At 38.3% G+C, this 14,110-nt stretch overlaps 1 protein-coding gene across 1 annotated transcript; it reads right to left on the bottom strand.

Moving 5' to 3' along the window:
- Positions 1-1,723: 1,723 nt before the first annotated feature.
- GAL (galanin and GMAP prepropeptide) lies at positions 1,724-13,440 on the bottom strand. Its single transcript, XM_074996004.1, has 6 exons — positions 13,360-13,440; positions 12,583-12,637; positions 11,113-11,184; positions 10,557-10,643; positions 6,267-6,344; positions 1,724-1,776 (listed from the first exon to the last, which is right to left on the bottom strand). The coding sequence occupies exons 1-6, from the start codon at positions 13,438-13,440 to the stop codon at positions 1,724-1,726; spliced, it is 426 nt and encodes a 141-aa protein (XP_074852105.1).
- Positions 13,441-14,110: the final 670 nt, after the last annotated feature.

Raw genomic sequence — 14,110 nt, 5'->3', positions numbered from 1 at the left:
GGCTGCGAGTCACTGATCACAGCCAATGGGAGCTGCAGGAAACAGTGACCTAGCCCACAGCACTTCACACGGCTACTATTAGCTGGACGCCACAAACCACAGCCAAGAGGAGGTGAGAGCAGCCGTGACTGCAAGTGCTCAAGTAAAGCATGAGCACACCAACAGGGACTAACTCTGGTGAACTCTGGCCAGCTGGCACGCCAGAGGTTAGGACAGCTGTTAAACTATTGATGGAGAAGATCTGGTTTAGAGGCTGTCATAATTTGATTTTCATAATTTAACTAAATTATTTTAAACTGAATTTTTCATTTTCTGTAAGCAGAAAACAGAATCATACTGTGTTGAAATTTATTGAAATTAACATAGAAACACCTGATTTTTTTCATAGAAAACATAGCATCCCTGTGATTGGGTACTGCAGAGTGGTCCATTAATCTTAAACATTCATCACTCAGCAAATCTAAAACCCATTGATGTAGGTGAAAAGACCTCTACAGACTTCAGTGGGCTCTGTATCAGTTCATTAGTTGGTAGCATGGAAAATGTTAGTGGAATAAGAGATTTATTATTTCTTCTTTCTGCTAATCTAGGAATTACATTCACTTCTCAAATATTGGAGCCCTGGCAGCTAAGCTGATGGAAAAAAAAACTTGTACTACTTCCCACAGTTCCCAGTGATACCTTGTCTTTATGGACTTGATTAAAAATACATTGCAGTAGAGGGAAGGCTTCCATCTCATGGTCATGAGATCAGACCCTCAGTAACTATCCATAAAATGCATAGTGAGTCATTCATTGGTGATCCCTTGATTTGAGGATGATACCACAGGTTTACATATAGGACTTGAGATGAATGAGTCCAACTCTGGAACATCAAATCCCCCAACAGAAGGTACAGATATTTCATAGCAAGCCAGCTGCCTTCCAGGGAAAAGTTCTCTCTTTTCAGGTTTGAAGGCAAGGTGCTTCTCAAAGCGGGCCATGGCCTGATAGAGGATATAGTGCTATTGGGGTCAGCCGGAGGCTTGATCCTCCTGGCTTGCCATGCCCACCTCAGTTTTCTTAAGGTACACTTTCAGTGTGTCTTTGTAACATTTCCTCTGACCACCACAGCATATGCTGATCAACCAAAATTGCTAGTGACACTTTAAAGTGGCCACAAGAACAGGGATTTGGCTACTGGATATAACTCTGAGAATAGCTTTAACTATAATCAAAGTAAATAACAGATTATGTATTAAGATTCCTACAGCAACAGAAATGATTTTATCATCACTGTATGGCTCCATCTTCTTGACCTACTACAGTGATGGTAGCTAGACCATTGGAAGCATTTTTCTGTTTATCTAGCTGCAGCTACGCAGTTGGTGGTAAAGTTGACACAGCTACAGTGATCAGGCTTAAGTTAAACATATATTTACTACTGTATAGTATATATTATGCACTATGTGTATGTAATTTTAAAACACAGAAGGGAAATGAAACAAAATGCAGCTGCTCTTTTTTATTTTACTTCTTATCTAAAGAAGTGTTTTCACCAAGGCAAAATCTTACATTGTGACATCACAGGAAGAAAAAAAACAGAAAGGGCAGAAAGTAGTTTATCATGTGTAACTCTGTACAAGAGTAATGTAAATAATAATTGCCCTCTTTTGTTCATTCAAAGCTCTGTTTAGAGGTCATTCTTAATTTATACTGCACCAAAGTATAAATACATTATTTTTCAGGAGTGATTAGTTTCTTCTGATGAAAATAAATTTTCTAGTGCCCCAGCCTCTGCAAAAGGGAAAAAGAAAAAAAGTCACAATTTTTAGCAACAAATTGGTAAGTGCAAAGTTTACTATTAACAATTAATTCCTAAAAATCAACCTTATGAGTGCTACATTTTCTTACTTAGCTTCCCTTCATCCACAGATGAGGCAATAGTCTTATACTTTTCATGTTTTTTTTCTAAGTTATTTAATGTTTGTTTTGCATATTAAGTACAGGTCAAATCTCTCTAGTTAGGTACTGGTGCCAAACCAGAGAATTGCTGAACTGGAGGTCAATATTGTCCATCATATTACCAACACTTCTGCGAACTGGGCTTTTGGGAAAAGAAAACAAAAAACAGCAGTAATGTAGCACTTTGAAGACTGACAAAATGATTTATTCGGTGATGAGCTTTCGTGAGACAGACCCAGTCCATAAGATCAATCTCATTTCCAATACAGACATTTAGGGGTAAATTAAAGCTAAATAACAGTACAGAACACTTGAGAGCCTGGACTGTTGGCTGTAAACAAAAATGTATGGAACTCTGGGAAACTTGGCCACACCCATGATAAGTGGACATCCAGCTTAAAAAAAATGTTGCTGGACCACGGATGTTGCCAGAAGAGACAGTGGTGGACTTGAGAGGTTCAGCCTGTAATAACTTCCTGTTATAATTTACCCTGTTCTTTAGAAACCTTCCACATCAACCTTGAAGTTTTGATTTATATAACTGACTATCAGTATCATAAGATTTGATATTTTTTGATTGTTTGATCCTGAAACTGGCCCTGGGTGAGCATATCCCTGCACCTACCTGCACTGAGCCAGTTTTAGAACTGGGGCCTAAAAGGGCAACTGTGATAACAATCTCCCAGAAATTATTTGTGAGTGTGTTAGTTGAATATGCACCTTTCTTTAAGATGGTAGTATAGGAATTATCTGAATAATCATTATGGTTTAAAACCATTTTACTCTTCAAAATAGATTATTTTGAGCAAGCAAATGCATAAACTGATTATATAGTGTACTAAACTGACTTTTGAGTAAATGTGTAAAAGCATTTATTACATTTTTATCAGACTAAAATAAAGACTTTTTTAAAAAAATCAAATATCGATTTGTTATAGAAATTTATGTGAAGATCTTGCTGTAGTTACTCCTAGTTGAAAATGCAGCATGACTTGCTCAAAGGTTGTGTTCTGCAGCTTTGAAGTATCAGATCTGCATCACAGAAAACCCATTGTATACAATTCAGTGGATTTGTTTCTTCATACAGTCTCAAGGTAGACTGTAGAAATAAGAGGAGCATGTACCTGTGTAGCTCAAAGATCAGACCAGGTAGCTGTTATTCAAAAAGTCACAGTTCAGCCTGTGGCTCACTCTTATCCTATAGGGCAAGTAATTGGTGCCAGCTCTTTGCTAGGTGCATATTACCCGTCCCTCCACGCTGGCTCAGTTTGTGGTGAGCAGCACTCAGACTGTTCTACAGCCCCACAGAATCACTTCTGCTCACCTGCTCAAGAGGCTGTTCTGACCCCTGCACTGGGATGTAGCCTGTACGTGGGAATACTGAAGTATCCCATACCACCTGACCAATATTAAATCAGGATCTCCTTGAGCTTCCATTTAGCAATCAGCAACTGAGGCCCAACTAATCCTTGAATGAGGACTCAAACTCATTGGCAGTAAGCTTGAATTTTTCATCACATGATTTGTTTGGGGAGAGAATCAATGCCCCTGATTATGGATGTCCCAGAGAAACCCTGCATGGGCCATTTATGCATTCAAGCTGTTCATGCTGTGACTGCTGTTCCCACCATCCAACTTCTGGGGGAATTCACTGCAAACATTTCCCACTCCCTCATTTGGGAATAGCCCATGTGTGGATGAAGGGGCCCTCAATCAGTAGATATTTCAAATGGCTGCCTTGTAATTATGGATTTGGACAGATGCTCATCATTCAGTTAACAGGGTGGAACAGCACTGAAAGTATGGGAAATCGAGATTTTTAGAGCACTGTATGAATGTTTGAAAATGTTATTTTAGAACCTTGTAATCTATTGGATAAGTAAAAATGTTGAATGAAATAATACTTGTTCTCCACACAGAAATTAAGTAACATGTTCTTCAGGAACTGGGAAGAGAACTGGAACCAACCTCTCCCAGCCCAAAGTTCAGAACAGGTGCACAATTGCTGCTAAGCCTCCAGAAACCAGCCACTCACCTTGTAAATAGATCCATTGATTTTAATGAGCTATACACTGTGGTTATATTTTCGTATGTATGGTATTCTCAGCAGTGAGAATTTTGGTGGACTAACACAGATCATTTTACAAATTGATGCCAAACCTGTCCTGAGTTTAATTTTAAAGATTCATATAATCTTCAAGTATCAGAGGGATAGCCATGTTAGTCTGTATCTGTCAAAACAACGAGAAGTCCTGTGGCACCTTATAGTCTAACAGATATTTTGGAGCATAAGCTTTGTGGGCAAAGACCCACTTCGTCAGATGCATTGTAGTGGAGATTCCAGAAGCAGGTCTAATTATACAGGCTCATGAAAAGGAGGTTTCTTTATGCAGTCTCAAGATAGACTGTAGATATAGCCTGTACATGGGAACACTGAACCTCCTTTTCATGAGCCTGTATAATTAGACCTGCCTCTGGAATCTCCACTACATTGCATCTGATGAAGCGGCTTTTTGCCCACAAAAGCTTATGCTCTAAAATGTCTATTAGTCTATAAGGTGCCATAATCTTGAAGTTAACAGACCACTGTGGATATCTTTTCAACAGTGCAATTAATAAAACACTAGTTTAGAACACGGCTCCTTGCTATCATTCCAGGGCATTGATTAAAAAACACAGACTCTGTAATTGTATCTAAACAATAAATTCACAGCTGTAAAAGAGTTTAGAAATCATGATGGTCAAAGTGCAGATTTATAGAGAAGGCAAGTGACAGAACTGGTGTCTTTTGAATGAAAGATTCATAATGCTTGTTGCAATTAAATCACATGCCTTTAATTTCCCTGTTAGAGTTTTCTTCTAATGCAAATCACATTCTAAATGTTTTGAATGTAGCAGAGTTGAAAGGAGCAATTTGACATTGGCTGAAAATCTGAAAAGGCATATTTAATTAATCAATTCACTTTGCCTGAAACTTTTTGCAACAGGCATGAATAGCTTAAAATCATAATAAAGGTCTAGTAATTACCAGGCTTTCCCTTTGCTTGATGTTATAATAAAGTCATAATCCTTAGTTAGCTATCTTGAGAGATCTCAGTCCTGCTGGGTGTATATAGACAGTCTGCCAGTATTTCGTAAGAGCTATGTCTACACGATAAGCCTCCGCCAACAGAAGTCACTGTTGGAAGGGATTTCCTGGCAAAACTTCTGTCGACAGATTGCACCTACACAAAAAAGCAGATTGAAAGAGAAATCTGCTCTGTCAACAGACAGCAGCCAGACTACACGGTCTTCTCTCAACAGAATAGGTGACCAGAAGCTCTGCAAACAGGGCTGCCTGGTGAACCAGAAGTCCTGTCTGTCAACGGAAGGCCCCCAGAGCATCTACACATCTGTTTTGTTGACAGAACACTGACAAGAGAGGTGTTATACCTGAATGAGGAGATGTATAGTGCTGCCAGTGGATGTGCTGGGTTTTATCAAAAAACTATTGACCAAGCGCATTTTGCGTAGAGATGCGCCACAGTTTTTCCCAGCAAAAGCCCAGTTTTGTCAGGAAAAGCCACTCATATAGAAGTAGCCAGGGAGTTTTGCCTGACTCTTTTGCTGTAGTGTGAGTGATGTTGCAATTTCACTGATAGGACTTCATCAGAGTACCCAAATGGAGGAAAAATGTATTCCTTTGTCACAAATGTAAAGCAACTTAATAATGTTAAACTTTGAAATATCTCCTTTTGTTCAGTCTTTTAAGTATGAGTTAAAAATGTAGTCTATTAAAGACAATTTAAACAGCTTTGGCAGTAGTTGTCATTTTGATAGTACCTAAAGGCTCCAAGCAGGTTTAGGACCCCTTTGTGCTTGGCACTATATACATGTATAATGAAAACATGAATCCTGCACCCAGGAGCTTACAGGTTTACCTCTTGATCCAACAACCACTTAGTTGTATACTTACCATCATGTACTTCTGTGACACTACTTGATGCTGAACTTTAAGCATCTGCATAACTGTTTTGTGGGAATGGGCTTTAACTAGTTCCTTTCAGAGTTCAAACAAGTGTTTATAAATATGATTATGCAGTGATATTTCAACACATTTTGTTCTAGGATTTATGTCATACATCATCAAAGCCATTCTCCTGTCATGCTCGAGAAAGCGGCATACTTCAAACATGAATATTATATATTCTTTATCTTTAAATATCCAGTTCCAGTCCTGCAGCTCTTATTCAAGAGTTTTGTCCAGGTAAGGATTAGAAAACCAGATCTTCACTGACTATGAAATAAAACTGTACTTTTAAATGATTGAAAGCTTTACTAACCTTTAAGATTCAAGTAAGTCAAAAATTCAATGATCATGCGTACAACATTGTCATCCACCACTGCTCTCCCAAGATTCCCTAGAAAACATGTATTGTATATTATATATATGTGTGTGTATAGTATAAATATTTGCTGATACAACTTTAGTTACAATGGTGAATATAAGAGTTCAAAAAATCTGTGGGAATATATTTCATTTTAAAAATTTAGTGGAAAAATGGAGTGCCTGACTCTCTCCTGAACTGAAATAGGTTTGCTGCAAGAATGGAGTGGCGTCAGAAAACTTGTTACAACTCCCGGATTTTGGAGCTACTTCATTTTAGGAGCATAAGACCAGCCACACCGGATCAGAACAAAGGCTCATCTAGCCCAGTATCCTGTCTTCTCACTGTGGCCAATGCCAGATGTCCCAGAGAAATGGACAGACTAGGTAATCGTCAAGTGATGCCGCCTGTATCACCCATACCCAGAGGGTTAGGATCACCATTCCTATCCTTCCTGGGTAATAACCATTGATGGACCTAACCTCCATGAACATAACCTCCATGAATTTATCTAGTTCTTTTCTGAATCCTGCTAAAGTCCTGGCAAGGAGTTCCACAGGCTGACTGTGCACTGTGTGTAGAAATTCTTCCTTTTGTTTGTTTTAAACCTATTAATGTCATTTGATGATTCATAGTTCTTGTGTGATGGGAACAAGTAAATATTTTTCCTTATTTATTTAACTCCAGTTATGATTTTACAGAACTCTGTCATATTCCTCCTTAGTCTCCTCTTTTTTAAGCTGAAAAGTCCCAGCCTTTTTAATTTCTCCTCATATGGCCCTCATTCCAAACCTCTAATTATTTTGTTGCTCTTTTCTGAACTTTTTCCAGTGCCAAGATACCTTCTTTTAGATGAGGTATAGACATCTGTAAGCAGCATTCAAGATGTGGGTGTATCATGGATTTATATAAAGACTATAAGATATTCTTTGTCTTAATTCTGTCCTTTTTCAATGAATCCTAACATCCTATTTGCTTTTTTGACTGCTGCTGCACATTGAGCGGATATTTTCAGAGAACTCTTCACAAGGACTCCAATATCTCTCTCGAGTGGTAATAGCTAAATTAGTCCCCATTATTTTGTATGTATATTTGGGATTATGTTTTCCAATATGCATTACTTTGCATCAATCAGCATTAAAATTCATGGGCCATTTTATTGCTCACCGGTCAACTAGTTTTGTGAGATCCTTTTGAAGCTCTTCAAAGACTGTTTTGGACTTAACTTCTCCTCCTCTGTACTGATATAAGTTAAAGCATTCTTCAGGCTATTTGGCTTACAGTGCTTGCAAAGTCCTACAGGGCTGTGTGTGGAGTTTGTAAATTTTGCAACACCAGTCAATAAGTTTATATCTGTGGAGACCTCAGAGGCTCAGATTTCCAAAGAAAATAAGTCCAAATGTTTTCACCCAATCTTATTAAGAATAGTCTGCTATATTTGTTCTTCTTGAACATACAAACAATTGCCATTTTAAGAGTTTTATATAAAGCTGCTACACTTCACAAGTGAAAAAAATTTTTTTTATAATTTTGTATTTCAAAATCCCTAATACAATTCCTTTAAACATTCTGTCTCAACTGAATATAGTCTGCATGAGAAATGTCAGGTGCAAAGGAGATTTGAGAGTTGATGGGAGGAGTGTATTCAAATGAGGTTTATAACAGAAAGTAAGTTACAGTCTTTAGGTTCATCCTGCAACGTACTGAGCACTACTAACCTGGAGTGACTTCACTCAGAATTGAGGGCACTCATCAGCACCAGAGAAGCCACTTTGCAGTTCTACAATGTACAGATTCCCAGATCATGTATTTACAAAGGAACTATCTGCATGTCCACAACTGGAAAACACAGTAATTCTCTGAGAAATATTACTAGATCAGAATGCACCAACTAGCCCTTTCATCAGAGTAGCAAAAAACATTATACCTGCTTTGCTAGTCACAAACATTTCAGGAAACAATATCACTTTTTTCTGTACAGCCATAACCAGAAACAAACTAATTGTCTCCCATGGAATTTTACAATTTATGGGAGACCTATCAGTGTTCTCCTATTAATGAGTAATAAGCAGAGAGCCTTACCTGAAATTTGGACTTTTGTTGATTCTATCAGATATCTCTCAATTGTACTGCCAGGGGTTGAATTAAAATATAAGTGCCTTAGAGCAGGACTCTTATCTTTCCCTGTTAGTACAATGCTGAGCACACCAACAACTATCAGTTTTCTCTTGATTGGAGAGAGAAATGGATCTCATTTTGACATTCCCTAACAGAGGAGAAGACTAGATCAAGTCTTTTTGATCCATGCAGAGCTCTGTCCATATATGGATCACTCCCTCACTATATAGCAGAGTCACAACACTTGCAAGACTTCTCCTGGATCCCACAGAGATGGGAGATCTGTGCAGAAGGAAGCAAGGAGGGAGTAGACAGACAAGAGAAGGCCACATGCATCTAACTGTCATGGGGAACCCACTCCTTTAAGGGAGGCCTCAGGTGTGCTACTAAGTAGCAGAGATAGAAATTCTATAGCAACACAGAGCCTCCACATTCCAGCCTGTAGGGGGAGGGAGTGGTTTAGGGCAATATATCCTCATTTCCCAATGGAAGAGTATAGCTATGCTATGTGGAAGATCGATGCAGTCAGCATTGGTCTTCTGGGTTATGATTTTGCATGCCTGGTAGAGACATACAAAATCAAACTATCTGGGGTCAGCAGTCAACCCCTGTACTCAATATTGTGAAGAGTAAGGGAGGTTGATGGGAGAGTTTTTCCTCATTGACCTCACTCTGCAAGGACAGCAAGGTAAGTCAATTGCAAATGTCGATTCTCGACTTACCTACCTTACTCTTATCGGCATTTCACAGCATTTGGTGTTGTTTGTGAGCTAGCTATGAAACTGTAATTTGACAAGGCAAAAGCTACCCGCTACTAAGCTGTAATTCTATTTAATTATGAATAATCAAACAAGAGTTGGTTGTTAATATTACAAGTTCCTGTAGATAACCACCAGGTGAATACCTGCTTTAATTCATTGATTGTATCACATCACCATATCTATCTGTTGATCTAGATATCGATATTGAAAATTTTGTACAAAAAGTATTTAAAATAAAATACCCCAATAAATGGCAACTAACAAGCAAAGTCTGACTCTGTAAAAGCTCCCCAGCTGTTACTGGCATTATTCACTCTTTATCTAGGAGTTCAATCTCAGTATTTTTTTTTGTTCAATAAATAAGTTTCACGTATGCTAAGAAAGTAAATAGCTTTTGTGTTGGTCTAAATATTTGCTCAAAGAAAAGAAGGTATTTTGAACAAAGTGACATTGCATACCAATACATAGGAATTTAGTCACAATAAAATTAAATGCTTTAGGATGTACATTTATGCAACAATTTTGACAGATTATCATCAGCATAAAGTAGAAAAAAATGAGTACACATAAGGGTTATAAAACAGGCAAGATATACTGTAAGGATTTGATCCTGAGAAGTACAAAGTACTCACAATTCCCATTGATTTTACAGTTGTGAATATATGGTCCCTCTCCAGATTAAGGACCTGTGTCAAAATCTGTTGCAATACATGAAAAGCTTCTACTGACTTTTCTAAGCTTTGGATCACACCCTAAATTTATCTTGTTTAATTATGGAAAAAAAGTATACAATTATAATTGGAGTGGGGCTATTATGAAATCCATTTATCAAATCCCAGCTCCATGCAGCATTACTCATAAAAGCTCTACATTGATATGATAAACGGTGTCTACTGTGTCTGTAATGTTTCCTAATGTAAGATCTTAATATTGTCCCTTACTGATCATACGCCTGGGCTAATCAGTTAGGACTCCTAAGTATTCAATATGACTTGAAAACTTTGTTTGAACATATAAAAAAAATGAAAGTTTTATATAGTCAAATATGTGAATTTGGACAAACTAAAGAAAACTCGAAAACCTGCCAACCAATATATCACATGGCATTTTAAGCCATTATTAGGCAGAATACAAATAACTCAGGTCATGATCTCCAAACTCTTGTGTCTGCGAGCCAAATTTTTGCTTTTCTGTCTCATATGAATATTCTTATTGACTTCAGTGAGACTACTCACGTAGCTTAAGTACATTATCCCCTACATCAAAGCTTAAGCTTGCTTTGCAGGTAATAAATAACTCAAACGTAGTAAAGAAAATGCTATACTGACAAGCACATATACTCTCTTGGCTTTCATAATTGCATTACCTGTTTTTATGTCCTCTTCAGGTTGTATCTCACGTTTACCAGCTAGGCCATGTTTATTATTAAAAGATCTGTGATTATCTATTGCATCTGTTAAATAAATCAGCGATGAAGAGTTAATATAGTTTACAGTCTCCATTTTGATTTCCATGGATTTTACTGAGCTAACTCAAGATTTAACAGCACCTCTCTTTATAGCCACCACTGCATTTGTACATGAAAAGATGATGGGATTGATGATGGAATAATGTACTATTAGTGAAACATAAGAATCATTCCTTAATGAGGTTATTACTGAATTAAAGAAGGCATTTTTAAAGTTTGTCTGTAACTTTTAACCATTAAGTGTCCAGTCTTATATTGCTTGCAGTCCCAAACTCTTACTAAATTCAGTGAGAGGTTTGGGTGTACAGGGGATGCAGAGTAGGATCATTCAAGTGTAATTTAGCAATGTAATTTTGCTACTCTTTCCTCCTTTTTTTAAAAAAAGTTGCCAAGTAATTTGTTTAAAAGTAAACTGCAATTAGTTAACATGAACAACCTCCAAAAACTATCTTACGTTCCCCAGGTGCCTCTTCTCTCCCCCTTGCAATGGGTTTTTCCTTTATCAGTAAAAGGGGACCAATACGCCCTGCAACAGAGGATGATGCCTATTATCCAGTCTTAGTGAAATGGCATTCAGCAAATATATTCTCCCATTATAGAATGGTGTGTATGCAGTGGGGTCGACAGCCTGTGTGTGGGCGATGGAGCAACATGTAGAGGGGTTCCAAATCCACACACTGGAAAGGGTGGCACTAGAGGTAGAAGGGGCAGGGCCTAGGACAGTGAGCACCATTCAGACTGCAGCACTGACCCACCCACCCAATGGTGCACAGAGCAGTGCTGCCCTGGCATTTCAAATGGGTCTGGGGCAACTGCCCCCTTAGCCCCATGTTGGGGGGTCTGAGTGTATGTCTTTTAACACAGTCGACGCTATCATTGCTGCTCTAAGGCAAATATACCTACAAACATTTACAGGTGCAATAAATACGTCAAAGATACATACATATGTTTTAGGTATCCCAAGGTGAGTTACAAAAAGCTAATAGCAAAGGAAAAATGACAGCCATGACCCTTATGTGGAGAGCAATATTAATGATCTATAATGTTTATCATATTGCAGAAAGGTTGAAACTAAGCAACTCCTGGTAGTGTTTAACATAAAAAATTAGTAAAGACTTCTATATGTTTTATGCCTCTCAGCCTCTTGAAAACTTGGTGTAAAAATAAATTATTGTTAAATCAGTTACAAATAGTTTTAAAGGAAGGCTTTTCAGCCTCCTTGGGAGACCTTCATTGTTCATCTCCATACTTTTTTGGAAACCTAAACTTTAAAGTTTTCAGACTCTCAGATATTGGTTTATTTTAAATTACGAGATGGAGTTAAGTATTTTCCTCTTTTAAGTTGTTGATATTTATTTAAGATCTCAGAGAGCTTTTGGTCTGTCCAAAATAGTGTCAGAAGACTACGCATCTGGGAATTTTCATTTATATTTAGAGTGAAATCTTGATCTACTGATCCACAGTGTTTCCCACTTGACTGACCTCCAAAAATTGGATCAAATGTTACAATGACTTTGCAAGGCAAACGCCCTTAGAGTCTATACAACTAATTATAATTATTATTGTATAATGGAAAGTAAAGGTACTATTTTAGAATAATATGTTTTCTGCCTTAGAATTAAAACTTAATAGCACTAAAGAACTCTGTAAGAATGACCATACATGTTATTCCATATAATTTAGGGGTCTTTGCATGGCATTTCTTTTGAAGGGGATGCTTAAATTCTAAAACTGTTTGTTTCTATCCCAGGCTTCAGATGTGTGATTAATTGAAGATTTTCTGACCTAACACTCTTCAGTTTAGTAGGTTTAAACAAAAATTACTGCAATAGCTAGATTAGTGGGTAACATCATCATTAGACAATAGGCATCAACTAGCTATTTTAATGGCTAATATTTAATGGACTTTAAATATTTGACTTACGTGGCCCAAGGAGGTAACCAGCACTATTCAAAGTCCAGCCCCTCTTTTCTTTTGCCTTACAGAGGGAAAAATGCAGGTAGGTTATTTATTGTATGATAAACATAATATTTTCTGGAAAAAAAGAACATGTCTGTGAGATTGGCTTCTGTGAATGGATTTGTTAGCATTTCTAATAGCTGCTATATGTTATTTATAAAAAAATATTGTTTCACTCAGGGTGAAGTCCTGGCCACACAGAAGTCATTGGAAGTTTTACCATTGACTGCAATGCAACCAGGATTTTGATTTTATGTAAATTGAAACTTCCAAAAAAAAAAAAAAACACACATCGTGTTACACATTTAAAATTTTACGTATTAAAATAAATGTGACTTGCTCCCAGTCTGCTTTGCTAAAACATAAATATTTCTGTCTAGATATTTGTTTGGATTTACACAGTTTGTCCTTGTCTCTCATCTGTTTCTATTTTGTAAATCGCTATGTAAGAAAAAGTATGCCTTGCTTTTTTTCCTAAAATGACAATCCATTGATCTTAACAATATAAAACTAAGGTGTTTTGTTTGACTGCGTTGCAGCACAATTTGTTACGTTGATGAGTACTAAAATGTTGAATATTCTCAACTGTTCAGCCACATACAAAATATTCTCCGGCGCTTGCTTCGTTTCGCTCAGTCCTGTCTAACCAGGATGACTGTTCGTGTCTCAGCTGATATGTAAGCTCATACTGAGTGAGCCTGCGGAACGGATAGAGTCCTTGCAAATGAAAGTTATACTTACTGATAAAACGAGTCCAAATGTCTCTGAAAGGGTGGCGCAAAGGATTAGAGAGAGACACAGGAAACTAGTCCACCTCTGCATCTGAAAAGGAGACCACAAACGCTCGGGGTTATTTGCTTTGCATTCCAGTTTGGGAGGCCAGATGTGCGTGTGTGGCAGGGGGCTGAAATTGATTTAGGTTCCCTCAGGAAAATGATGCCTTAAGGAGCACCAGAGGGGAGGAGGTGGGGAACTTATGAGAAGGAAGACTGGGTCCGTGAGTGAGTCCTGTGCATCTGAAAGTTGAGGAAGGAACGGCAGAGAGCGTCAAATCCTAAAAAAGCAGGAACATCCCCCAAGTAAGAGACTGGGGCGGAAACTGAGCGCATGGGGACATGGAGATCGGAGATCAGCCTTTACAAGGAGCCATCGCCGTCACTAATATGGGCAGTCAGAAGGGAAGGTCCAGGGGCTACGATTTCATGTATCTGAAAGTTAAACACCCTCCAGAGGACACGAGACTAAACGTAAAAGGAAAGTACCTTGAACTGCTTTGCGCTGCTCTGTTCTTCCCTGCTGGGGGTCAGTCCTGACTGGCTGTGGGGCAGGGAGCTGTCCGCAGGCTGCTCCGGGGAGTGGCTGGTTTCAGGTGGGACTCCTCACTGCATGGCTCCGGTGCGCTCACTGCTTAGGTGATGCGGTGCCTCGTGAGCTCTGGGGATTCAATGGAGTTGGTGGGGTTGCAATGACTGTGAGCCCAAGCCCGCTCCCC

Source organism: Carettochelys insculpta, chromosome 6 (genome assembly GCF_033958435.1).
Source record: "Carettochelys insculpta isolate YL-2023 chromosome 6, ASM3395843v1, whole genome shotgun sequence".
NCBI lineage: Eukaryota > Metazoa > Chordata > Testudines > Carettochelyidae > Carettochelys > Carettochelys insculpta.
This window is presented reverse-complemented; position numbering and strand designations above follow the sequence as displayed.